The sequence below is a fragment of the Ranitomeya variabilis genome, chromosome 2 (assembly GCF_051348905.1).
Source record: "Ranitomeya variabilis isolate aRanVar5 chromosome 2, aRanVar5.hap1, whole genome shotgun sequence".
In the NCBI taxonomy this organism is placed as follows: domain Eukaryota; kingdom Metazoa; phylum Chordata; class Amphibia; order Anura; family Dendrobatidae; genus Ranitomeya; species Ranitomeya variabilis.
The window spans coordinates 184,634,970-184,661,296 of record NC_135233.1 but is presented as its reverse complement, the minus strand read 5'-3'; the positions used below and the strand labels follow the sequence as shown (position 1 = coordinate 184,661,296).

General features: G+C 44.9%; 1 protein-coding gene across 2 annotated transcripts in view; it reads left to right on the top strand.

The window, feature by feature from the left end:
• The window catches only part of TULP4 (TUB like protein 4), a 411,660-nt gene that overhangs the window by 284,533 nt on the left and 100,800 nt on the right, over nucleotides 1–26,327 (top strand). For both annotated transcript variants that reach the window (XM_077283286.1, XM_077283285.1), the window contains exon 7: nucleotides 22,159–22,325. In XM_077283286.1, coding sequence (XP_077139401.1) covers nucleotides 22,159–22,325 — 167 coding nt within the window. The remainder of the gene's footprint in view (nucleotides 1–22,158; nucleotides 22,326–26,327) is intronic.

Here is a 26,327-nt window from a genome sequence, read left to right as displayed (position 1 = left end):
TGAAGATCGAAGTCTCACCTTCTTGGTCATATCGTTGGACCTCCTCGTCCTTAGCGTCAGCGCAGTTTTCCAAAACCTCCATGTCCTTTGTTCGGCCATCTGCGTGGCACTTCCCTTGCTGGATTTCTTCCTCCGTGGAGGCCCCTTCTTTGGTCAGCCTCTCCAGCTCACTCTCATTCGTAGCGATCAGATCGGGAGAGCGCAACAGTTCGATTTCCCAGTCATCCGTGGATTTCTGGAGCTGTTGATAAAGTCTCCTTTATCTTGAGCCCTTGGAGAACTTTATCTTGCTCTTCTACCAAAGCAATGACGCTCCTCCTCTTTCTGGAGAAGCTCCTGCTGATTCTTCTCTTTGGCCTCTCTGAACACCTTCATATCTTTCAGTATGGCCTTGTTCATGTTTTGACATGCTGATAGGTGACCTCTGAGCTCAGAGACTTCGTTCTCTAGGTCACCCACTCTGTGCTCAATTGCTTGCCTCAGGACCCTTTCTCGTTCGACTGTTTCTTTAATCAGCTCTATGTTATGGTCCTGCTCTCTTATGGCTAGCACATGTCGCACCACCAGTTCTTTAATTAAACATTCAGATGGGGTCTCTTGCCCACCCACACTCTGCCTCTTCAGGGTTCCACCTGTTTCTGCACCCACATCTATGGTCTCTGCAGGGCTCTCTGTCTGTTTATTCTTAGATACCTTTTGATCCTTGGTAACTTCAGAGTTCTCCATCTTTTCAGCATCAGGTACTCTGGAGCCTTCATCATACTGAGCCACTTCACTCTTTCCGGGCATTGCAGATGTGGGTCTACTACAGGTCTGTTCTAACCCCAGCGCGTCACTAACTACCTCAGTGCTAGGGTTTGTCAGAGATAAAGTAACCCCCTCATCAGGGATGATAACGTGATCTGCACGTGACCCCGTCTTTCCGAAACCCCCACGACGAGATGAAGATGTGTCATTTTTACTTGGCTCCCCCTTACTGCACTCCTTTCCCCTTGCGTTTGAGTCACAGTCTGAATAGGAGTCACCCCCTCTCACCCTGTCATCCTGGAACAACAAGTCCCCAATTAAACAGGTGTCAGACCCACACTTTCTTCCGGTCACCCGTAACTCTGGACTATTGACATTAGGTGGCGCTACTTCCTCTTTACACATCCCATTAACAGGAATCCCCACAGCCTGCTGCTGTAGTGGGGCTTCAACATGACCAGTCCGTCTCTCCTCTGAGCAACCCCACACTGCGTCAACTTCCCATATGTCTTCAAAGATCACAAAGTCCCGGCCCCTCTCAAAGGGGTAGAACAAGTTTGGTGTTATACGGCCATCTTGGCACTCTACACTTTTGAACATATCAATGATCACTCTGTCCACAGTATAGTCCACAGTGACCCCATGGATGCAGCGAACCTTGACCTTTTTCTCGGTTAGACAGAGAACAAGATGAGTTTCCGTCAGAGTCACCTGACTCTTTGAGTCCAGCAGTCCAGAAACTCTTTCACTGTGTAACATAACAGTACACACCTGCGGCCTGTCATCAAACGGGAAGTCTATGCCGCACTTGGAATACTCAAAACACAAACACTGCAAGACATGACTACTGAGGTAACCAATGCCGCCCCTTTTGAAAGCTCCACCCTTTTTGGGTCACTATCCCCTTTTTGGACTCCGCCCCTTTTAGGGCCACCACCCCCTTGTGGGCTATTTTCTCCTTTAGGGCCACCACCCCCTTTAGGGACTCCACCCCCTTTTGGGCAACTACCCCCTTTTGGGATGCCGCCCCTTTTTTGGGATGCCCGGCCCCTTTTTGGCCAACCATAATTATTTGGGTCACCGCTCTGTTTTTGAGACTCCACCCCCTCCGGGGTACACCCTGTGGACTTCCCCACAATACTCTCAGACCCCAGTTCGCAGCGTGCACCAGAATGTCCCTGGGCTTGCACTGGCCCTTTAAGAGTCTGCACAACCTGGAGCACAATTTTTTTTTTCTTTTTCAATACTTCACCAGCTCCTGCTGGCACTGCTACAGCTCCTGCTGCAGGCACAAATCTCTGGCACCTCCGGGTGCTGATCACAAGCTGCTGCTACCGCCACTGCAGCTCCTGCTGCTGTGGAACCGCTTGCTGCAACCGCGCTGCACGGCTCAACCGCAGACTTCGTGGACCCGCCGATCCACAGCAAGCCGCTTGTCACCTTCGTGGACCCGCCGATCCACAGCAAACTTCGTAACCCCGCCAAGTTACCGCCAGACGCCTTCAGTCTTCGTGGCCCCGCCGAGCCACAGCAAGTTGATCAGAGAAGAAAAAAAAGAAATACATCGACTCGCCGGTCCACAGCAAGCACCTGCACACGTGCTTTATAGAAAAAAAACACTCTCACTGACCCCGGTCAGCACAGCACAGACTTATGTCTGTTACACACCCGGCTTTACAGCCCAAACACAGTTTCTCACTGATCCCGATCAGCATTATACACGGTTTTCAGACCGTTACCCGGTGGCAACCTTCACGGGTTCCTGGACACCCCTTGGCCTCAGAGGTGCCCAAACACAATGTCTCTCTTTTTTTCACTCTGACCCCGGTCAGTACATCACGGATCTCCATCCATTACCTGTCATTGCCGCACAGGTTCCCGCATCCCTCTTCTCCTCAGAGGTATCCCTTAAACAGCGGTTCTCACTGACCCCGGTCAGTATTTACTCACGGTTGTTAAGACCGTCCACTCTTCTGGCTCAGACCAGCCAGCGCTGCAACATGTGTTCCTTGGATCGTTGCCCGCATTCGAAACACCAATTGTAGGGGTTGTACTCGCTCAGGTGCGGCGGTGACACTCAGGAGACACGTTCCATTAACCCCTTCATGACCCAGCCTATTTTGACCTTAATGACCTGGCCGTTTTTTGCAATTCTGACCAGTGTCCCTTTATGAGGTAATAACTCAGGAACTTCAACGGATCCTAGCGGTTCTGAGTTTGTTTTTTCGTGACATATTGGGCTTCATCTTAGTGGTAAATTTAGGTCGATAATTTCGGAGTTTATTTGTGAAAAAAAACGGAAATTTGGCGAAAATTTTGAAAATTTCGCAATTTTCACATTTTGAATTTTTATTCTGTTAAACCAGAGAGATATGTGACACAAAATAGTTAATAAATAACATTTCCCACATGTCTACTTTACAGCAGCACAATTTTGGAAACAAAATTTTTTTTTGCTAGGAAGTTATAAGGGTTAAAATTTGACCAGTGATTTCTCATTTTTACAACAAAATTTACAAAACCATTTTTTTTAGGGACCACCTCACATTTGAAGTCAGTTTGAGGGTTCTATATGGCTGAAAATACCCAAAAGTGACACCATTCTAAAAACTGCACCCCTCAAGGTGCTCAAAACCACATTCAAGAAGTTTATTAACCCTTCAGGTGTTTCACAGCAGCAGAAGCAACATGGAAGGAAAAAATAAACATTTAACTTTTTAGTCACAAAAATGATCTTTTAGCAACAATTTTTTTATTTTCCCAAGGGTAAAAGGAGAAACTGGACCACGAACGTTGTTGTCCAATTTGTCCTGAGTACGCTGATACCTCATATGTGGGGGTAAACCACTGTGTGGCCGCACGGCAGGGCTCGGAAGGGAAGGAGCTCCATTTGACTTTTTGAAAGAAAAATTGGCTCCAATCTTTAGCGGACACCATGTCACATTTGGAGAGTCCCCGTGTGCCTAAACATTGGAGCTCCCCCACAAGTGACCACATTTAGGAAACTAGACCCCCCAAGGAACTTATATAGAAGCATAGTGAGCACTTTAAACCCCCAGGTGCTTCACAAATTTATCCGTAAAAATGAAAAAGTACTTTTTTTTGACAAACAAATTATTTTAGCCTCACTTTTTTCATTTTTACATGGGCAACAGGATAAAATGGATCCTACAATTTGTTGGGCAATTTCTACTGAGTACACCGATAGCTCACATGTGGGGGTAAACCACTGTTTGGGCACATGGTAAGGCTCGGAAGGGAAGGAGCGCCATTTGACTTTTTGAATGAAAAATTATCTCCATCGTTAGCGGACACCATGTCACGTTTGGAAAGCCCCTGTGTGCCTAAACATTGGAGCTCCCCCAAAAGTGACCCCATTTTGGAAACTAGACCCCCTAAGGAACTTATCTAAAAGCATAGTGAGCACTTTAAACCCTCAGGTGCTTCACAAATTGATCCGTAAAAATGAAAAAGTACTTGTTTTTCACACAAATTTTCTTTTAGCCTCAATTTTTTCATTTTCACATGGGCAACAGGATAAAATGGATCCTAAAATTTGTTGGGCAATTTCTCCTGAGTACGCTGATACCTCATATGTGGGGGGTAAACCACTGTTTGGGTGCATGGCAAGGCTCGGAAGGGAAGGCGCCATTTGACTTTTTGAATGGAAAATTAGCTCCAATCGTTAGGGAACACCATGTCGTGTTTGGATAGCCCCTGTGTGCCTAAACATTGGCGCTACCCTACAAGTGACCCCATTTTGGAAACGAGACCCCCCCAAGGAACTTATCTAGATGCATAGTGAGCACTTTAAACCCCCAGGTGCTTCACAGAAGTTCATAACGCAGAGCCGTGAAAATAAAAAAATTTTCTTTCCTCAAAATTGATTTTTAGCCCAGAATTTTTTATTTTCCCAAGGGTAACAGAAGAAATTGGACCCCAAATGTTGTCCAGTTTGTCCTGAGTGCGATGATACCCCATATGTGGGGGTAAACCATTGTTTGGGCGCACGGCAGGGCTCGGAAGGGAAGGCACGCCATTTGGCTTTTTGAATGGAAAATTAGCTCCAATCATTAGCGGACACCATGTCGCGTTTGAAGAGCCCCTGTGTGCCTAAACATTGGAGCTCCCCCACAAGTGACCCCATTTTGGAAACTAGACCTCCCAAGGAACTAATCTAGATGTGTGGTGAGCACTTTGAACCCCCAAGTGCTTCACAGAAGTTTATAACGCAGAGCCATGAAAATAAAAAATCATTTTTCTTTTCTGAAAAATTATTTTTTAGCCCACGATTTTTTATTTTCCCAAGGGTAACAGGAGAAATTGGAGCCCAAAAGTTGTTGTCCAGTTTCTCCTGAGTACGCTGATACCCCATATGTGGGGGTAAACCACTGTTTGGGCACACGTCGGGGTTCAGAAGGGAAGTAGTGACGTTTTGAAATGCAGACTTTGATGGAATGCTCTGCGGGTGTCACGTTGCGTTTGCAGAGCCCCTGATGTGCCTAAACAGTAGAAACTCCCCACAAGTGACCCCATTTTGGAAACTAGACCCCCAAGGGAACTTATCTAGATGTGTGGTGAGCACTTTGAACCCCCAAGTGCTTCACAGAAGTTTATAACTCAGAGCCGTGAAAATAATAAATGTGTTTTCTTTCCTCAAAAATATTTTTTTAGCCCAGAATTTTTTAATTTTCCCAAGGATAACAGGTGAAATTTGACCCCAAGAGTTGTTGTCTAGTTTCTCCTGAGTACGCTGATACCCCATATGTGGGGGAAAACCACTGTTTGGGCACATGCCGGGGCTCGGAAGTAGTGACGTTTTGGAATGCAGACTTTGTTGGAATGGTCTGCAGGCATCATGTTACGTTTGCAGAGCCCCTAATGTGCCTAAACAGTAGAAACCCCCCACAAGTGACCCCATTTTGGAAACTAGACCCCCCAAGGAACTTAACTAGATATGTGGTGTGCACTTTAAACCCCCAAGTGCTTCACAGAAGTTTACAACGCAGAGCCGTGAAAATTAAAAATCATTTTTCTTTCCTCAAAAATTATTTTTTAGCAAGCAATTTTTTATTTTCACAAGCGTAACAGCAGAAATTGGACCCCAATAGTTGTTGCCTAGTTTGTCCTGAGTACACTGATACCCCATATGTGGGGGTAAACCACTGTTTGGGCACACGTCAGGGCTCGGAAGGGAAGCAGTGATGTTTTGAAATGCAGATTTTGATGGAATGGTCTGCGGGTGTCACGTTGCATTTGCAGAGCCTCTGATGTGCCTAAACAGTAGAAACCCCCCACAAGTGACCCCATTTTGGAAACTAGACCCCCAAGGAACTTATCTAAATGTGTGGTGAGCACTTTGAACCCCCAAGTGCTTCACAGAAGTTTATAACGCAGAGCCGTGAAAATAAAAACTAATTTTTCATTCCTCTAAAATTATGTTTTAGCAAGCAATTTTTTATTTTCACAAGGGTTACAGGAGAAATTGGACCCCAATAATTGTTGCCCAGTTTGTCCTGAGTATGCTGGTACCCCATATGTGGGGGTAAACCACTGTTTGGGTGCACGTCGGGGCTCGGAAGGGAGGGAGCACCATTTGACTTTTTGAACGCAAGATTGGCTGGAATCAATGGTGGCACCATGTTGCGTTTGGAGACCCCTGATGTGCCTAAACAGTGGAAACCCCTCAATTCTAACTCCGACACTAACCCCAACACACCCCAGACCCTAATCCCAACTCTAGATATAACCCTAACCCCAACACACCCCTAACCACAACCCTAGCCCAACACACCCCTAACCCTAATCCCAACCCTAACCCTAATCCCAACCCTAACCACAACCCTAACCCCAACACACCCCTAACCCTAGCCACAAGCCTAATCTTAACCCTATTTCCAACCCTAGCCCTAATTCCAACCCTAACTCTAATTCCAACCCTAACCCTAAGGCTATGTGCCCACATTGCGGGTTCGTGTGAGATTTTTCCGCACCATTTTTGAAAAATCCGCAGGTAAAAGGCACTACGTTTTACCTGTGCATTTACCGCGGATTTCCAGTGTTTTTTGTGCGGATTTCACCTGCGGATTCCTATTGAGCAGGTGTAAAAGGAATCCGCACAAAGAATTGACATGCTGCGGAAAATACAACACAGCGTTTCCGCGCGGTATTTTCCGCACCATGGGCACAGCGGATTTGGTTTTCAGTAGGTTTACATGGTACTGTAATCCTGATGGAAAACTGCTACGAATCCGCAGCAGCCAATCCGCTGCGGATCCACAGCCAAATCTGCACCATGTGTGCACATAGTCTATTCTAACCCTAACTCTAGTTCTAACCCTAATTCTAACCCTAGCCCTAACCCTAGCCTTAACCCTAACCCTAACCCTAGTGGGGGAAGAAAAAAATATATATATTTTCTTTATTTTTATTATTGTCCCTACCTATGGGGGGTGATAAAGGGGGGGGTTCGTTTACTATTTTTTTTATTTTGATCACTGTGATAGGTTTTATCACAGTGATCAAAATGTACCTGGAATGAATCTGCCGACCGGCATTTTGGAAGATGGCGGCGCCCATGAAGAAGACGGACGGACACCGCGAGGCTCGGTAAGTATGAGGGGGAGATCGAAGCACGGGGGGGATCGGAGCACGGGGGGGTTGATCGAAGCATGGGGGGAGCGGACAGGAGGACGGGGGAGCGGACAGGAGGACGGAGGGGAGTGGTCCACAGTACGGGGCAGAAAGGAGGACTGGGGAGGCGATCGGTGGCAGTAGGGTGGGGCAGATTAGGTTTTCCAGCCATGGCCGATGGTATTGCAGCATCGGCCATGGCTGGATTGTAATATTTCACCATTTGCATAGGTGAAATATTACAAATCGCTCCGATTGGCTGTTTCACTTTCAACAGCCAATCAGAGCAATCGTAGCCATGGGGGGGGTGAAGCCACCCCCCTGGGCTGAAGTACCGCTCCCCCTGTCCCTGCAGATCGGGTGAAATTGGAGTTAACCCTTTCACCCGATCTGCAGGGACGCGATACCATTCCATGACGCCACATAGGCATCACTGGTCGGATTGGCACCGACTTTCATGACGCCTACATGGCGTCAAAGGTCGGGAAGGGGTTAAAAGTTCACAGGGTTTATTGCTCCATAAACCACATAGCAACAGGAACAACAGGTAAACAGTCTTACATCAGACAGATGAATCCTCAATGTCCATAGTAGAGCTCCGCTCTCTCAGGTCTGTGGGCACACAGACTGTGCTATGTCCAGCACGTAGGCTCTCCAGCCTAAATATGGTCTCTGTGTGCTGTTCAGGACGTCTGTCCCCACGTGGAACCGTCCAACACAGGCCACTCTGCAGTGTCCAACCAGGACACATGGAAGTGTGTCCACCCTGACAGACTCCCACACACTCTCACCATGTACTACACACACCTCCTTTGCTTAGGTGTAACCACACCCAGATACCTGTCACATGGCCAGTCAGGTGAGCGTGACATCACCACAGGTCCTGCAACACAAAACCATCTTAGGTGTTCAAACACGCCTCTTTGGGTGGGTTTGTAGGTGACTGGGCCCACCCATCTCCAATCACCTGGAAGCCTTCCCAATGTAAACAAATCCCTCAGCAGGAGATCTGCTTGAGCAAAACATACCCAGGCTTCCATCACAGGGCCACCCACCTGTGCGATACATACCGTCCATTAATCACATGACCAGTCGCTATGCCAAAATATATACATGTGTGTTTGTATATATGTGTGTATATATATATATATATATATATATATATATATATATATATATGTACCGTACAAAAGTACTATAACTATAACTCCCAGCATGTCATAGGATCTGCAGGACATGCTGGGAGTTATAGTTCGCCCATGGGATTTTAAAGCAACACTCCAGTGTTATTTTGCAGTGCTGGAGTGGTGCTTTCAATATAAGCCCTGTGCCCCCATTCTTATACTCACCCTCCAGCATCTTCATATAGTACTTCACAGCCACCACACTGGTCCCGCAGCTTCCAACATAATAACATACTATTATATATAATAACACCACATATAATAGTATGTTATTTATGTTATTAAATATTTTACCAAATTTTTTTGCTTCAAATATTTTTTTTCCCTATTTTCCACCTCTAAAACCTGGGTGCGCCTTATAGTCCGGTGCGTCCTATAGTCCGAAAAATACGGTACTTAACAAAAAAGTGTGAAACAACTGAAACAACTTATATTCTCGGTTCTTCAAAGTAGCCACCTTTTGCTTTGATGACTGCTTTTTTATTATTATTATTATTATTTATTGTTAAAGCGCCATTTATTCTATGGCGCTTTACATGTGAGGAGGGGTATACATAATAAAAACAAGTACAATAATCTTGAACAATACAAGTCATAACTGGTACAGGAGGAGAGAGGACCCTGCCCGCGAAGGCTCACAATCTACAAGGGATGGGTGAGGATACAGTAGGCGAGGGTAGAGCTGGTCATGCAGCGGTTTGGTCGATCTGTGGTTACTGCAGGTTGTAGGCTTGTCTGAAGAGGTGGGTGCTTTGCACACTCTTGGCATTCTCTTGATGAGCTTCAAGAGGTAGTCACCGGGAATGGTCTTCCAACAATCTTGAAGGAGTTCCCAGAGATGCTTAGCACTTTTTGGCCCTTTTGCCTTCACTCTGCGATCCAGCTCACCGCAAACCATCTCGATTGGGTTCAGGTCTGGTGATTAATCCTAAAAAGGACACAACCAGAACACAGGTCCTATGACATCCACAGTGCCTCCATCTGCCTCATTATAGGGAATCTTCCACCAGAGGTTCTGTCTGAATCTGTATTTCAGAGATTTACACAAAAATCCCAATGTAAGCACTCCGCTTAGAGCGCGCATTAAATGTACGCCGAGTTTTACTGCGATTTTTGGAAGGCAGAATGAAAAAATCAACAGCATGTGAAGAATTGGATTTATATATTTTTTGCACCATTCCTCGTGCAATATAAGTAATTAGGCAAATTTATTCTTCGGGTTGGTACAATTACAGCGACAACAGATTTAAGCCGGCTTTTTATGTTTGGCTGCTGTCACACAGTCAAAGACGCTTTTTATTGTGAAAACTAGTTTTTGTAACACAATATTTAGACAGCTATAATTTTTCCATATTTCAGCCAACAGAGTCATGTGTGGGCTTGTTTGATTTTTGCGGAAGGAGCTGACGTTTTTATTGGTACATTTTCGGGCACGGTGGCATTTTTTGACCGCTTTCTGTTTAAGTTTTTGGGAGACAGAATAAAATTGATAAGGCAGCTTTATTCTTCGGGTCAGGACGATTACAGTGATACCCAATTTATATTTTTTTTTATGTTTTGCCGCTTTTACACAATAAAAACTATTTTTTTGAAAAAAATAATTATTTTTGCATCTCTTTATTCTGAGAGCTAAAACTTTTTTATTTTTTCGCTGATGGAGCTGTATGATGGCTTTTTTTTTCCGGAACAAGATGATGTTTTCAGCGTTCCTATTTTTATTTACATTCATCTTTTTTATCGTGTTATATTGCAATTTTTGTTTGGCGGTGTGATGATAAATCATCATTCTTTGCCTTTTTTTTACTGTTCTCTGAAGGGGTGAACTAATGGGACAGTTTTATAGAGCGGGTTGTTACAAGAGATGAGCGAATATTACAATGTTCGTATTGGACTACATTCGCTGAATTTGCTATATTCGCCGATTAATTTGTCGAATATTCGCCGAACGTAACCGAACGCCATTCACGTCAATGGGAGGCAAAAACAAACGCATACACAGCACCTTAGAACGGCCCCAAATGCACATCAAATGAGGGACAGACACCAGGAAAGTGGCCTCAATTCACCCACAGTACGCATTGTAGCATGGCACTGCAGCAATCAGCCAGTCATGAGGTATCGGAGTCTGAGACAGCATTTACAGCTTTCAATTGAACGTCACTGTAAGACGAGGTGGGTGAGTGATCGGTGTAGGGTCTCTTTGCTGGGAGCCTTGTTACCACATGCAACACCTCTACCTGCTTTTATGCTGAGCCACACTCAGGTGGCACAAATATCAGTTTTGTAGACAACCATTGTGAGAAAAATTTAAAGATAGTAATATGGGTAGTTAGATCCAATAAAGAGAAGGTCTGACGTTGTCGGAGGCCTACTGCTACAGGCAACACGCATTAAGGAGACCCAAACAGGAATGTTCACATTTCCAAACATTGGCAGACACCATCAAATTGGCATCAATTTCACCACAGTAGAAATAGTATAATAGGGAACGACAGGTCTTTCACTACACCTTATCCAGCAGATGGACACCCAACCACGAGTGTTCACATTTCCAAAACTTAGTTGCAGACACCAACAAATGAGCATCAATTGCAATAAAGTAGAATTAGTATAGTGGGGACCTACCCCTCTTCCACTACAGCCAACCCAGCAGATGGAGACTGTAACGGGCAAGGTGGAGGAATCACTGTTCTATATCCCTCTGAAAGCCTGGAAGGGGCGTAACTAGATGACCTACCAAATCCCTACTTGGACAAGTGACAGTAGGTGAAACCTGCGACCCAAGGAGGTACAAAGAGGTGGTACCAGGTGGTACTCCATGGCTGACCTACAAAATGTGGAAGCTGACCCCATACAGTGGGTAAGCTGCTACATCCCAAAGGAGGGATGAAAAATGCAGGCAGGCACTGTAGGGACTCTGGAACCACAGGTGCAGATGGGATGGGCTGATGAACAGAAAAGCACTGACAGGTGCGGGCTGACCGAGTGTTAGACAGATGGGCACTGGTAGGTGCGATCTGGACTGGCTGATGGACAGAAGAGAGCAGACGGGCGCCGACAGGTAAGAGCAAAAGGGTACAAGCAGACAGGCGGACCTGGGGAACCTTAAAACTAGCAGGAATGCAAGGCAAACTAACAACTTAGCTCAGGCACCTACATTTTGGAGGAGAAGCCTTATATAGAAGGTGTCGCCCAGCTATAGGATGGGAATACCTTAGGTTGGTGCATGTGATCCCTTTAAGAGGATGGGAGCATGCGCGTGCGCCCTCTAAGCATAGTTCCCGGTCCTACAACTGAATCTTGGTGGACAACGACCCATAGGGGGCAAGATGAGGTGGGACCCCCGCAAGACGGCAAACAACAAGGTTTTATCTCACCCAATCCATCAGAGAGTGCCAATCTCTCTGATTTGGCCAACATGGAGTGAGATGATCGGTGAGGCTCAATCATGATTAGCTTATTTTGCAGAGGGGCAGTGTGTGTACATTTTTTGAAGATGGGCAGTGTGCGTGTGTATATTTTGCAGGGGGGGCAGTATGCGAGTGTGTGTGTGTATTTTTTGTAGGGAGGCAGTGTGTGTGTGTTTTACAGAAGGACAGTGTGTGTGTGTGTGTGTGTGTATGTATATATATATATATATATATATATATATATATATATACCGTATATACTCAAGTATAAGCCGAGATTTTCAGCCCATTTTTTGGGGATGAAAGTCCCCCTCTTGGCTTATACTTGAGTCATACCCAGGGGTCGGCAGGGGAGGGGGAGCGGGGGCTGTCTAATTATACTCACCTCCTCCCGGCGCGGTCCCTGCAGGTCCATGGCTCCCTGGCGCCCCTGCTTCTTCCTTTACTGAGCCTTCACATGGTACCGCTCATTACAGTAATGAATATGCTGCTCCACCTCCCATAGGGGTGGAGGCGCATATTCATTACTGTAATGAGCGGTACCATGTGACCGCTCAGTACAGGAAGAAGCTGCCGGCGTCGGGGAAGCAGAGACTGCACCGCGCCAGGAGCAGGTGAGTATAACGGGGAGGGGAGCGGTGCGCTGCGCGATATTCACCTGTTCCGGCGCCGCTCCGTCTTCAGCGTCTTCTGCAGTGACGCTCAAGTCAGAGGGCGCGGTGACGTGGTTACTGCGCGCCCTCTGCCTGAACGTCAGTGCAGAAGACGCTGAAGGTGGAGTGGGGGCCGGAACGAGGAAAGGTGAATATTGAAAGTACCGGGGGTCTGAGCGATGGAGAGGTGAGTATGTGATTGTTTTTTATCGCAGCAACAGCAAATGGGGCATGTCTGTATGGAGCATCTTATGGGGCCATACACAACGTTTGTGCAGCACTATATGGGGCAACTATCTTTATGGAGCATCTTATGGGGCCATAACGTTTGTGCACCATTATATGGGGCAAGTGTCTATATGGGGCCATAACGTCTGTATGGGGCCATAATCAGCATTTGTGCAGCACTATATGGGGCAAGTGTCTGTATGGGGCCATAACGTTTGTGCAGGACTATATGGGGCAAGTGTCTCTATGGAGCCATAATCAGCATTTGTGCAGCACTTTATGGGGCAAGTGTCTGTATGGAGCATCTAATGGGACCATAATCAACATTTGTGCAGTACTATATGGGGCAAGTGTCTGTATGGAGCATCTTATGGGGCCATAATCAACGTTTGTGCAGCATTATATGGGGCAAATATCTTTATGGCTCATCTTATGGGGTCATAATTAAAGTTTGTGCAGCACTATATGGGGCAAATATCTTTATGGAGCATTTTATGGGGCCATAATTAACGTTTGTGCAGCATTATATGGGGCAAATGTCTGAATGGAGTATCTTATGGGGCCATAACGTTTGTGCAGCACTATATGGGGCAAATATCTTTATGGAGCACCTTATAGGGCCATTATTAACCTTTATGCAGGATTATATGGGGCATATTTTAATATGGAGTATCTTATGGGGCCATAATGAACTGTATGGAGCATTATATGGGGCTCCTGATTCAATATGGATATTCAAAAACACTTAACCTACTGATGTCTCAATTAATTTTACTTTTATTAGTATCTATTTTTACTTTTGACATTTACCGGTAGCTGCTCCATTTCCCACCTAGGCTTATACTCGAGTCATTAAGTTTTCCCAGTTTTTTGTGGTAAAATTAGGGGGGTCGGCTTATACTCAGGCCGGCTTATACTTAAGTATATACGGTGTATATATATATATATATATATATATATATATATATATATATATATATATACACACAGTATATTCTTTTGCAGAGGGGCTGTATGTTTGTATTTTCCAGAGGGGCAGTGTATGTGTGTGTGTGTGTGTGTGTATTTTGCAGAGGAGCAGTGTGTGTGTGTATATATGTTTTCCTTGGGTCCCTTGGGGCGTCTAGTTTCCAAAATGTGGTCACTTGTGGGGAGTTCTCACTGTTTAGGCACATCGAGGGTTCTCCAAACGCAACATGATGTCCGCTCTCGATTCCAGACAATATTACATTCAAAAAGTGAAATGGTGCTCCGTCCCTTCCAAGCCCTGCTGTGCACCTAAACAGTGGTTTTCCCCACATATGGGGTATTTGCATACTCATGAGAAATTGCACAACAAATGTTGGGGTTTATTTTCTCTTGATACCCTTGTGAAAATGAAGTACCGTATATACTCGAGTATAAGCCGAGATTTTCAGCCCAAATTTTTGGGCTGAAAGTGCCCCCTCGGCTTATACTCGAGTCATGATCAGTGGTGGGGTCGGCGGGTGAGCACTGTCATATGCTTACCTGCTTCCGGGGCTCCGGGCGCTCCCCCTGCACGTCCCACTGTCTCCGGGTGCCGCAGCCTCTTCCCCTGAGCGGTCACGTGGGACCGCTCATTAGAGAAATGAATAGGCTGCTCCACCTCCCATAGGGGCGGAGCCGCCTATTCATTTCTCTAATGAAGCGGTGCCGGTGACCGCTGACAGAGGAAGAGCTGCGGCACCGAAGACAGGCAGGGGGAAGGAGCGGGACGCCGGGAGCAGGTAAGTATCGCATATTTACCTTCCTTCGTTCCACACGCCGGGCGCTGTCTCCATCTTCCCGGCGTCTCTCTCTCCTCACTGACTGCAGGCAGAGGGCGCGATGACGCATATAGTGTGCGCGCCGCCCTCTGCCTGATCAGTCAGTGCGGAGAGACGCCGGGAAGATGGCGCCGAGGAGCTGCAAGCAAGACAGGTGAGTATGTGTTTTATTATTTTTATTGCAGCAGCAGCAGCTATGGGGCAATAATGGTGCAGAGCACTATATGGCACAGCTATGGGGCAATAATGGACGGTGCAGAGCACTATATGGCACAGCTATGGGGCAATAATGGTGCAGAGCACTATATGGCACAGCTATGGGGCAGTAATGGTGCAGAGCACTATATGGCACAGCTATGGGGCAATAATGGTGCAGAGCACTATATGGCACAGCTATGGGGCAATAATGGTGCAGAGCACTATATGGCACAGCTATGGGGCAGTAATGGTGCAGAGCACTATATGGCACAGCTATGGGGCAATAATGGTGCAGAGCACTATATGGCACAGCTATGGGGCAATAATGGTGCAGAGCACTATATGGCACAGCTATGGGGCAATAATGGTGCAGTGCACTATATGGCAGAGCTATGGGGCAATAATGAATGGTGCAGAGCACTATATGGCACAGCTATGGGGCAATAATGGTGCAGAGCACTGTATGGCACAGCTATGGGACAATAATGGTGCAGAGCACTATATGGCACAGCTATGGGGCAATAATGGTGCAGTGCACTATATGGCAGAGCTATGGGACAATAATGGTGCAGAGCACTATATGGCACAGCTATGGGGCAATTATGAACGGTGCAGAGCACTATATGGCACAGCTATGGGGCAATAATGGTGCAGAGCACTATATGGCACAGCTATGGGGCAATAATGAACGGTGTAGAGCACTATATGGCACAGCTATGGGGCCATAATGAACGGTATGGAGCATCTATTTTTATTTTTGAAATTCACCGGTAGCTGCTGCATTTTCCACCCTAGGCTTATACTCGAGTCAATAAGTTTTCCCAGTTTTTTGTGGCAAAATTAGGGGGGTCGGCTTATACTCGGGTCGGCTTATACTCGAGTATATACGGTAAAATTTTTGTGGAAAAAAAAGTTAATGTTTACTTTTTCTTTCACATTGCTTCAGTTCCTGTGATGCACCTGAAGAGTTAACCCCTTTATCCCCAAGGGCGGTTTGCATGTTATTGACCGGGTCAATTTTTACAATTCTGACCATTGTCCCTTTATGAGGTTATAACTCTGGATCCCGGTGATTCTGACAGTGTTTTCTCGAGACATATTGTACTTCATGTTAGTGTTAAAATTTCCTTGAGATTACTTGAGTTTATTTGTGAAAAAAACTGAAATATGGCGAAGATTTCACAAATTTCCAAATTTTAATTTTCATGCCCTTAAATCACAGAGATACTGTATGTCACACAAAATACTTAATAAGTAACATTTCCCACATGTCTACTTTACATCAGTACAATTTTTGTTTGTTAGGGAGTTACAAGGGTTAAAAGTTGACCAGCAATTTCTCATTTTTACAACACCATTTTTTTTAGGGACCACACCACATTTGAAGTCACTTTGAGGGGTCTATATGAAAGAAAATACCTAAGTGTGACACCATTCTAAAAACTGCACCCCTCAAGGTGCTCAAAACCACATTCAAGAAGTTTATTAACCCTTCACGTGTTTCCCATTAATTTTTGGAATGTTTAAAAAAAAAAATGAACATTTTAACTTTTTTTCACAAAAAATTTGCTTCTGATCCAATTTGTTTTATTTTCCCAAGGGTAACAGGAGAAATTGGACCCCAAAATTTGTTGTACAGTTTGTCCTGAGTACGCTGATACCCCAAATGTGGGGGTAAACCACTGTTTGGGTGCATGGCAGAGCTCAGAAGGGAAGAAGCGCCATTTCCATTTTCAATGCAAAATTGACTGCAATTGAGATGGGACGCCATGTCTAGTTGGAGAGCCCCTGATGTTTCTAAACAGTGGAAACCCCCCGAGTGACCCCATTTTGGAAAGTAGACCCCCTAAGGAACTTGATAAACACCGCAACACTATTCAGTGTAATAAAGTCCAAATAATACAAAACTATATTGCAAAAATGTTTATTAATAATTACAAAAGATACATGGCAGACACATGGCTAAAAATGACAGATCTTACCACACAGCGGTAAGGGAGCATGTGACCACCCTGGGAGACAGCACTAAGTAACAAACGTTAATGGAAAGGCCATGAATAGGCAAAGGCCATAATGCACAGTGGCAGCGTCTCCAATCACATACCTGATGGCGCAGGGACACACACACTCACTCGCCCGCCCGCCCGCCCCCCTGAGGAAGGAAGTTTCCACTTCCGAAACGCGCGTTGGGGAGGGCGGGCGAGTGAGTGTGTGTCCCTGCGCCATCAGGTATGTGATTGGAGACGCTGCCACTGTGCATTATGACCTTTGCCTATTCATGGCCTTTCTATTAACGTTTGTTACTTAGTGCTGTCTCCCAGGGTGGTCACATGCTCCCTTACCGCTGTGTGGTAAGATCTGTCATTTTTAGCCATGTGTCTGCCATGTATCTTTTGTAATTATTAATAAACATTTTTGCAATATAGTTTTGTATTATTTGGACTTTATTACACTGAATAGTGTTGTGGTGTTTATCTAGTTGGATCTCAGTGTGTCTAAACACGTCCTGCGATTTGCTATGGGGTATTTATATGTATATATGTATGGTACTAAACGCTAATATGCCGTATCTCCCTAGCTATATGTGTTTTTCTATTTATTACTTCATTCCCCTAAGGAACTTATCTAGATGTGTGGTGAGCACTTTGAACCCCCAAGTGTTTCACAGAAGTTTATAATGTAGAGCTGTGAAAATTAAAAAATCCTTTTTTTTTCCCACAAAAATGATATTTTAGCCCCCAATTTTGTATTTTCCCAAGGGTATCTGGAAAAATTGTACCCCAAAAGTTGTTGTGCAATTTGTCCTGAGTACGCTGATACCCCATATGTGGGAGGAAATTACTGTTTGGGCGCATGGCGGAGCTCGGAAGGGAAGAAGTGGCGTTTTGGAATGCAGACTTTGATGGAATTGTCTGTGGGCATCACGTTGCGTTTGCAGAGCCCCTTATGTACATAAACAGTACAAACCCCCACAAGTGACCCCATATTGGAAACTAGACCCCCCAAGGAACTTATCTAGATTGTAGTGATCACTTTTAACCAACAAGTGTTTCACTAAAGTTTATAACGCAGAGCCGTGACAATAAAAACTATTTTTATTAGATTTTTTTTAGCCCCCAGTTTTGTATTTTTCCATGGGTAACAGGAGAAATTGGACCCCAAAAGTTATTGTCCAATTTGTCCTGAGTATGCTAATACCCCATATGTGGGGGTAAACCACTGTGTGGGCGCACAGCAGAGCTCGGAAGGGAAGGAGCACCGTTTTACTTTTTCAACGCAGAATTGTATGGATTGAGATTGGTTGTCATGTTGCGTTTGCAGAGCCCCTGGCGTGCCTAAACAGTGGAAACCTCCTAATTCTAACTCCAGCCCTAACCCCAACACACCCCTAAGCCTAACCCCAACCCTAACCACACCCCTAACCCCAACACACCCCTTACCCCAACAAATCCCTAACCCTAATCCCAACCTGACACACTCCTAACCCACCCGTAAATGTAATCCAAACCCTAACCCCAACTCTAGCCCTAACTTTAGCCCCAACTCTAACTTTAGCCCCGTCCCTAACCCTAACTTTAGCCCCAACCCTAACCCTAATGGGAAAATAGAAATAAATACTTTTTTTAATTTTATTATTTTTCCCTTACTAAGTCGGTGATAATGGGGGTTTGATTTGTATAGCGAGTTTTTATGTAAAAAATATTTTTTGTGTTACCACATTCTGAGAGCTATAATTTTTCTATATTTTGGTCCACAGAGTCACGTGAGGTCTTGTTTTTTGCGGGACGAGTTGACGTTTTTATTGGTGTCATTTTCAGGCACATGACATTTTTTGATCGCTTATTATTCTGATTTTTGTTAGGCAGAATGAACAAAAAACAGCAATTCGTGAATTTCTTTTGGGGGGGGGGTGTTTATACCGTTCCGCGTTTGGTAAAATTGATGAAGCAGTTTTATTCTTCGGGTCAGTACGATTACAGCGATACCTCATTTATATCTTTTTTTTATGTTTTGACGCTTTTATACAATAAAAACTATTTTACAGAAAACATAATTATTTTTGCATCACTTTATTCTGAGGGCTATAACTTTTTTTATTTCGCTGATGACGCTGTATGGCGGCTCGTTTTTTGCTGGACAAGATGACGTTTTCTGTGGTACAATGTTTATTTATATCTGTCTTTTTGATCGCATGTTATTCCACTTTTTGTTCAGCGGTATGATTTTTTATTTTACGGTGTTCACTGAAGGGGTTAACTAGTGGGACAGTTTCATAGGTCGGGCCGTTACGCGGCTATACTAAATATGTGTACTTTTATTGTTTTTTTATTTACATAAAGAAATGTATTTATTGGAACAATATTTTTTTTTTTATTTAGGATTTTTTTTTTTTTGTACACATGTAAATCTATTTTTTTAACTTTTTTACTTTGTCCCAGTATGGGACATCATGGTAAAGTGTCAGATTGCTGATCTGACACTTTGCACTGTGTCAGATCAGCGATCTGACAGGCACTGCATGAGGCTTGCTGGCGCCTGCTCTGAGCAAGCGCTTGCAAGCCACCTCCCTGCAGGACCCGGAAGGAGCACCACGGCCATCTTGGGTCCGGGGCCTGCATGGAGGAGGACGGAGGAGACGCTGTCTCAGGGAAGCACGCATTGAGCCCCCTCCCTGTGCGATGCTTCCCTATGCTGCCGGAATGCAGTAATCAAGTTTGATCACAGTGTTCCAGGAGCGGTCCGTGACTGCTAAGGCCGGCGTCACACTTGCAGTATTTGGTCAATATTTTACATCAGTATTTGTAAGCCAAAACCAGGAGTGGGTGATAAATGCAGAAGTGGTGCATATGTTTCTATTATACTTTTCCTCTAATTGTTCCACTCCTGGTTTTGGCTTACAAATACTGATGTAAAATACTGACCAAATACTGCTAGTGTGACGGCAGCCTAACTTCTCCTAACAAAAAAAAAGTATGTTTCAAAAATTGTGCTGATGTAATGTAGACATGTGGGAAATGTTTATGATCAACTATTTTGTGCGATATAACTCTCTGAATTAAGGGCATACACATTTAAAGTTTGAAAATTGTGAAATTTTTGCCAAATTTGTGATATTTTCACAAAATAAACAAATAAACGCAAGTCTTATTGAAGGAATTTTATCACTCTCTTGAAGTTCAATATGTCACGAAAAAAACAGTCTCAGAATCGGTGGGATCCGTTGAAGCGTTCCAGAGTTATTACCTCATAAAATGACACTAGTGAGAGTTAAAATATTAGGCCTGGTCATTAACGTAGAAAGTGGCTCGGTCCTTAAGAGATTAAGGCTCACTTGCTTAATGTTGTGAATACCTAAGAATGCTCTTAAGGTAACGTCACACTCAGCGACGCTGCAGCGATATAGACAACGAGCCAATCGCTGCAGCGTCGATGTTTAGGTCGCTGGGGAGCTGTCACACAGACAGCTCTCTCCAGCGACCAACGATCAGGGGAACGACTTCGGCATCGTTAAAACTGTCTTCAACGATGCCGAAGTCCCCCTGCAGCACCCGGGTAACCAGGGTAAACATCGGGTTACTAAGTGCAGGGCCGCGCTTAGTAACCCGATATTTACCCTGGTTACCATTGTAAAAGTAAAAAAAAAAAAAACTACATACTCACCTTCTGATGTCTGTCACGTCCCCCGGCGTCCACAGGGTTACGCGCTGCTGCTCAGAGCTTCCTGCACTGAATGTGTCAGCGCCGGCAGTAAAGCAGAGCACAGCGGTGACGTCACCGCTGTGCTCTGCTTTGACACAGTCAGTGCAGGAAGCTCTCGGCAGCAGCGCATAACCCTATGGATGCCGGGGGACGTGAAAGACATCAGAATGTGAGTATGTACTGTTTTTTTTTTTAACTTTTACAATGGTAACCAGGGTAAATATTGGGTTACTAAGCGCGGCCCTGCGCTTAGTAACTCGATGTTTACCCTGGTTACAAGTGAACACATCGTTGGATCGGCGTCACACACGCCGATCCAACGATGGACAGTGGGTGATCAGCGACGAAATAAAGTTCTGGACTTCTAGCTCCGACCAGCGGTATCACAGCGGGATCCAGATCGCTGCTGCTTGTCAAACACAACGAGATCGCTATCCAGGACGCTGCAACGTCACGGATCGTCGTCGTTCTCGCTGCAAAGTCGCTTAAGGCCCCGTCTCACATAGCGAGATCGCTAGCGAGATCGCTGCTGAGTCACTAGTTTTGTGACGCAACAGCGACCTCAGTAGCGATCTCGCTATGTGTGACACGTACCAGCGATCAGGCCCCTGCTGCGAGATCGCTGGTCGTGTCGGAATGGCCTGGACCTTTTTTTGGTCGTTGAGGTCCCGCTGACATCGCTGAATCGGTGTGTGTGACACCGATCCAGCGATGTCTTCACTGGTAACCAGGGTAAACATCGGGTTACTAAGCGCAGGGCCGCGCGTAGTAACCCGATGTTTACACCCTGGTTACCAGCGTAAATGTAAAAAAAAACAAACAGTACATACTCACCATCTGATCTCCGTCAGGTCCCTTGCCGTCTGCTTCCTGCTCTGACTGACTGCCGGCCGGAAAGTGAGAGCAGATCACAGCAGTGACGTCACCGCTGCGCTCTGCTCTCACTGTACGGCGGCTCAGTCAGAGCAGGAAGCAGACGGCAAGGGACACCGAAAGGCGAGTATGTACTGTTTGTTTTTTTTGGTAACCAGGGTAAACATCGGGTTACTAAGCGCGGCCCTGCGCTTAGTAACCCAATGTTTACCCTGGTTACCCGGGTGCTGCAGGGGGACTTCGGCATCGTTGAAGACAGTTTCAACGATGCCGAAGTCGTTCCCCTGATCGTTGGTCGCTGGAGAGAGCTGTCTGTGTGACAGCTCCCCAGCGACCACACAACGACTTACCAACGATCACGGCCAGGTCATATCGCTGGTCGTGATCGTTGGTAAATCGCTATGTGAGACGGGGCCTTTAGTGTGAAGGTACCTTTACTGCAGCTTGTGCCTCACTTAGCATAATCCTCTATTTCTCTTCTGTTCACTCTGCAGCTAGCCTTAGGGGCTGCTCAATCAGTACAAGTTTGTATTAGACAGGAAATCTGAGACTCCCATCTTTTTTCAGGTTTTGTACTCAACACAAATAGCATGAATACCTTCAATAAAGATGACTTGAAATGGATTGTATAGCTACAGTATTTCTTACAAAGATCGGTTCGTCACATCATTAAACAATTGTCTGAAAAGAAAATACAATGGTTTCTTGCTGTATTTGTTTTAAGGCTAATATGTTTGATTTTCAGATGTAGTGGTTCAGTGGTGCACACAAGGAGATTTGCTAGCTGTTGCAGGTATGGAGAAACAGAATCTGTTACCCGATCTTGGCAATGGTCCATCCCTTAAAAGTGCCAAAATCAAGTTCTACAATATCCGAGGAGAACATATCTACATTCTGGAGACTCCAGTGCAGGTAGGAAAAATTCCAAGCAAACCTTTTTTCACACCTGAATCTACTTAAAGCCAAAAATTATAGTGATGACAATAAACTTCAATATTCAACTCTTTGTTAGGGCTCATACTCATCAGTATCAATAAAATTGGTCTAGTGTTGTTACTGTAAAGTCAGGCGAGTGTCATGCGAGTACAAAGTGATTTTTTTTAATCACCTAGCATCCGTTTGACATCTGTATGTAATCCATATGCAATGCTTTTTTGTCATCAGCTTTTACATTCAGTAATTCTCTGCCATTTCAAGCCAATTTACTAACTAAGAAATATAGATGATAGCTATGGCATAGATTGATAGATGTCATTGAGATATATAATCAGTGCATGGGGTGTGTAGTTTACTGTACAAGTATTTAGATAATTCAATAAATTAAAGAAAAAAATGGCGTGGGATCCACCTACTTTATCTTAACTAGCTGACAAGCTGGGGGCTGATTTTACAGCCTGGGAAGGGGGTAATAAACATGGAGCTTCCCAGGCTATTAATATCAGCTCACAGCTGTCTACTTAGCCTTTACATATTATTTAAGAGAGTTGACCCCCCTAAAAAAAAATTATGTGGGGTCCCCCTATAATTAATGACCCATAAAGGCTAACCAGACAGCGGTGGGCTGATATTCATAGCCATGAAAGGGGTCATGAATATTGCCCCCCCCCCCCCCCCCAGACCATCAGCCCTCACCCGACCTAGAAATGGCGCTTAGCCTCCGCTCTTTCCACTTTCCCTGGTGCGGTGGCAGTTGGGTAAATAGTATTGGGGTTGATGGCCGCTTTGTATTGTCAGCGGACATCATGCCCAGGGGTTAGTATTGGAGAGGCATTTATAAAACGCCCCCATTACTAACCCTATACTCAAATATAATACAGACACACACAGCATAAAGTACTTAACCCCTTCACAACCTCCGCCGTACTAGTACTGTGGAGGTCTGATCCCCTGCTTTGATGCGGGCTTCGGAGGTGATCATCAACATTTGTGCAGCATAGTATGGGGCAAATGTGTCTATGGCGCATCTTATGGGGCCATAATCAGCATTTGTGGAGCATTATACGGGTCAAATGTGTCTATGGAGCATCTTATGGGGCCATGATCAGCTTTTGTGCAGCATTGTAAGGGGCAAATGTCTCTATGGAGCATCTTATGGGGTCATAATCAACACTTGTGCAGCATTATATGGGGCATATTTTAATATGGAGCATCTTATGGGGCCCATCATGAACTGTGTGAAGCATTATATGGGGCTCCTGATTCAATATGGATATTCAAAAACACTTATCCTACTGATGTCTCAATTAATTTTACTTTTATTGGTATCTATTTTTATTTTTGACATTTACCGGTAGCTGCTGCATTTTCCACCCTAGGCTTATACTCAAGTCATTAAGTTTTCCCATTTTTTTGTGGCAAAATTAGGGGGGTCGGCTTATATGCGAGTATATACGGTATATAAGGGGACAATACAAATATCTCTCCAAGAATCTGTTTATACCAAGGAATGTGATGGTCACAAGTGGGCATTCTCTGCGTCTGGAGGAGAGAAGGTTTTTCCACCAACATAGAAGAGGATTCTTTACTGTTAGGGCAGTGAGAATCATTGCCTGAGGAGGTGGTGATGTCTTCCTGGAGCGTAGCAATATTGTATCTTACAGTTATTAGGGTCTTTAGAAGGACGTAGATCTGGTGGTTTATTTTGACGGAATATAGGCTGAACTGGATGGGCAAATGTTTTTTTTCAGCCTTGCTAACTACGTTACAATGTTACTGTAACTACCCTGCCTCAATTCTCCCGACAAAGATTGGTGTCCCCATACAGTATTATGGCCACAAAAAGTGCTCCATACAGTATAATGGGCCCCCACATAGTCCTTTATACAGTATAATGGGTGCCTGCATTGCCTTCCATAGTATATTGGCCCCACATTGTGCTCCATACAATATAATGGCCACATATAGTGCTCCATACAGTATAATGGACCTATATAGTGCTCCATACAGTATAATACATTATAATGGGCCCACATAGTGCTCCATGCAGTATAATAGGTCCCACATTAAAGAAAAATTAAACCTCAGTTCCACCCGTTCCCCCGGCTTCCCCAGTCTTTTGATTGTGTCTTCAGATCCTCTGCACATCTCGGTTCAGCAGGTGCGTTGTAATGACGTCATCGCGCTTGCTGCGCTGAGATGCTACATCATTGCTTTTAACTGTAGTTGAAAGTGCAATTCTGGGCCGGGAAAGCCACCAAGTGTAGTGGGCTAAATTTACCCTTGGGCCAGAGATTGAGATATATGGTTTAGAGAAAATAATTGAGGTCAAAATGGCTGCTGGAGAAGAAGGGGGCAAAGCTAACGCAGAGGCTGATGGGAAACTACGGAAGCCTTGATGAGCAAAGATTAAATTGCATAGTAAGCAATGAAACAGGAAGTAAAGCTGTAATGAGAACATTGTCAACAGATGGCACTGTTGGATAAGTTATCACAATACAGTGATTCAATCTTATCAATACACAACAATTCAATATTAGAAAGCATTGTGAACTGACTATATGCATTTGTATAAAGGCATGACAATTGCCACATTCAGAAGAAATTGCGTTACAAATTGTGGGGTCCGTTTTCTATTGCTGTTGGTGAAAAATAAAAAATATAATTTTTCATACCACATTTTATTAATTGCTGTGCAGTAAGTGAAGGATTAAAACCTTTTCTGAATGCAGTTTTGAATTGTTTGTGAGTTGCAGTTTTAAAAATAGGGAACTATTTAGGGGTTTTCATATATGCCTCTCAAATTCACTTCAAAAGTGAAGAGGTCCCTAAAAAAATAAGTTGTGTGAATTTTCTAAAAACAATTAGATTTCTGCTAAATTCTTAAGCTTTCTAACATCCTATCAAAATAAAAAGACATTTAAAAAATGATTTCGATGTAAATTAGACGTGAGAATTGTTATTTATTGACTCTTTCTGTGATACAACTATTTTAATTAAATTCAAATGTTAAAAGTTGTTAATATTTATAATTGTCTAAGGGGTTCTTCCGTCTTTCTGTCTGTCCTGTCTGTCTGTCTGTCTTTCTTTCTTTCTGTCACGGATATTCATTGGTCGCGGCCTCTGTCTGTCATGGAATCTAAGTCGCTGATTGGTCTCGCCAGCTGCCTGTCATGGCTGCCGCGACCAATCAGCGACGGCCACAGTCCGATTAGTCCCTCCCTACTCCCCTGCAGTCAGTGCCCGGCGCCCGCTCCATACTCCCCGCAGTCACCGCTCACACAGGGTTAATGCCAGCGGTAATGGACCGCGTTATGCCGCGGGTAACTCACTCCGTTACCGCCGCTATTAACCCTGTGTGACCACGTTTTTACTATTGATGCTGCCTATGCAGCATCAATAGTAAAAACATGTAATGTTAAAAATAATTTTAAAAAAATAAAAAATCATTATATACACACCATCCACCGCCTTTCCCGCTCCTCGCGACGCTCCGGTGACCGCTCCATGCATGCGGCAGGTTCCGGTGGCAAGGATGGTCTGCGAGAAGGACCTGCCATGACGTCACGGTCATGTGACCGCGAATTCATCACAGGGCCTGCACAAGAAGGACATTGCCGTGACGTAACGGTCATGTGACCGCGACGTCATTACACCCTGGGACCGGAAGCTGCCGCCTGCACCGCACACAGGCGACAGAACTACTACAAGGCACCCTTGGAAGGTGAGTATATGTTTATTTTTTATTTTTTAACCTGTGACATACCTGGCTGGCAGTGGCGTAACTACAAAGTTATGGGCCCTGGTGCGAACTTCCAAATGCCCCCCCCCCTGCAGCCCTGCCATACAACTCAATGTAACCCCCGTAGAATACAACGCAGCCCCCCTCATAGTATAATGCAGCCCCTCCATACAGGGGCAGTGAGAAAGACACGAGCAAATGGTGACGAGGGGGCAGGGGAGAGGGCACAAGGGGGC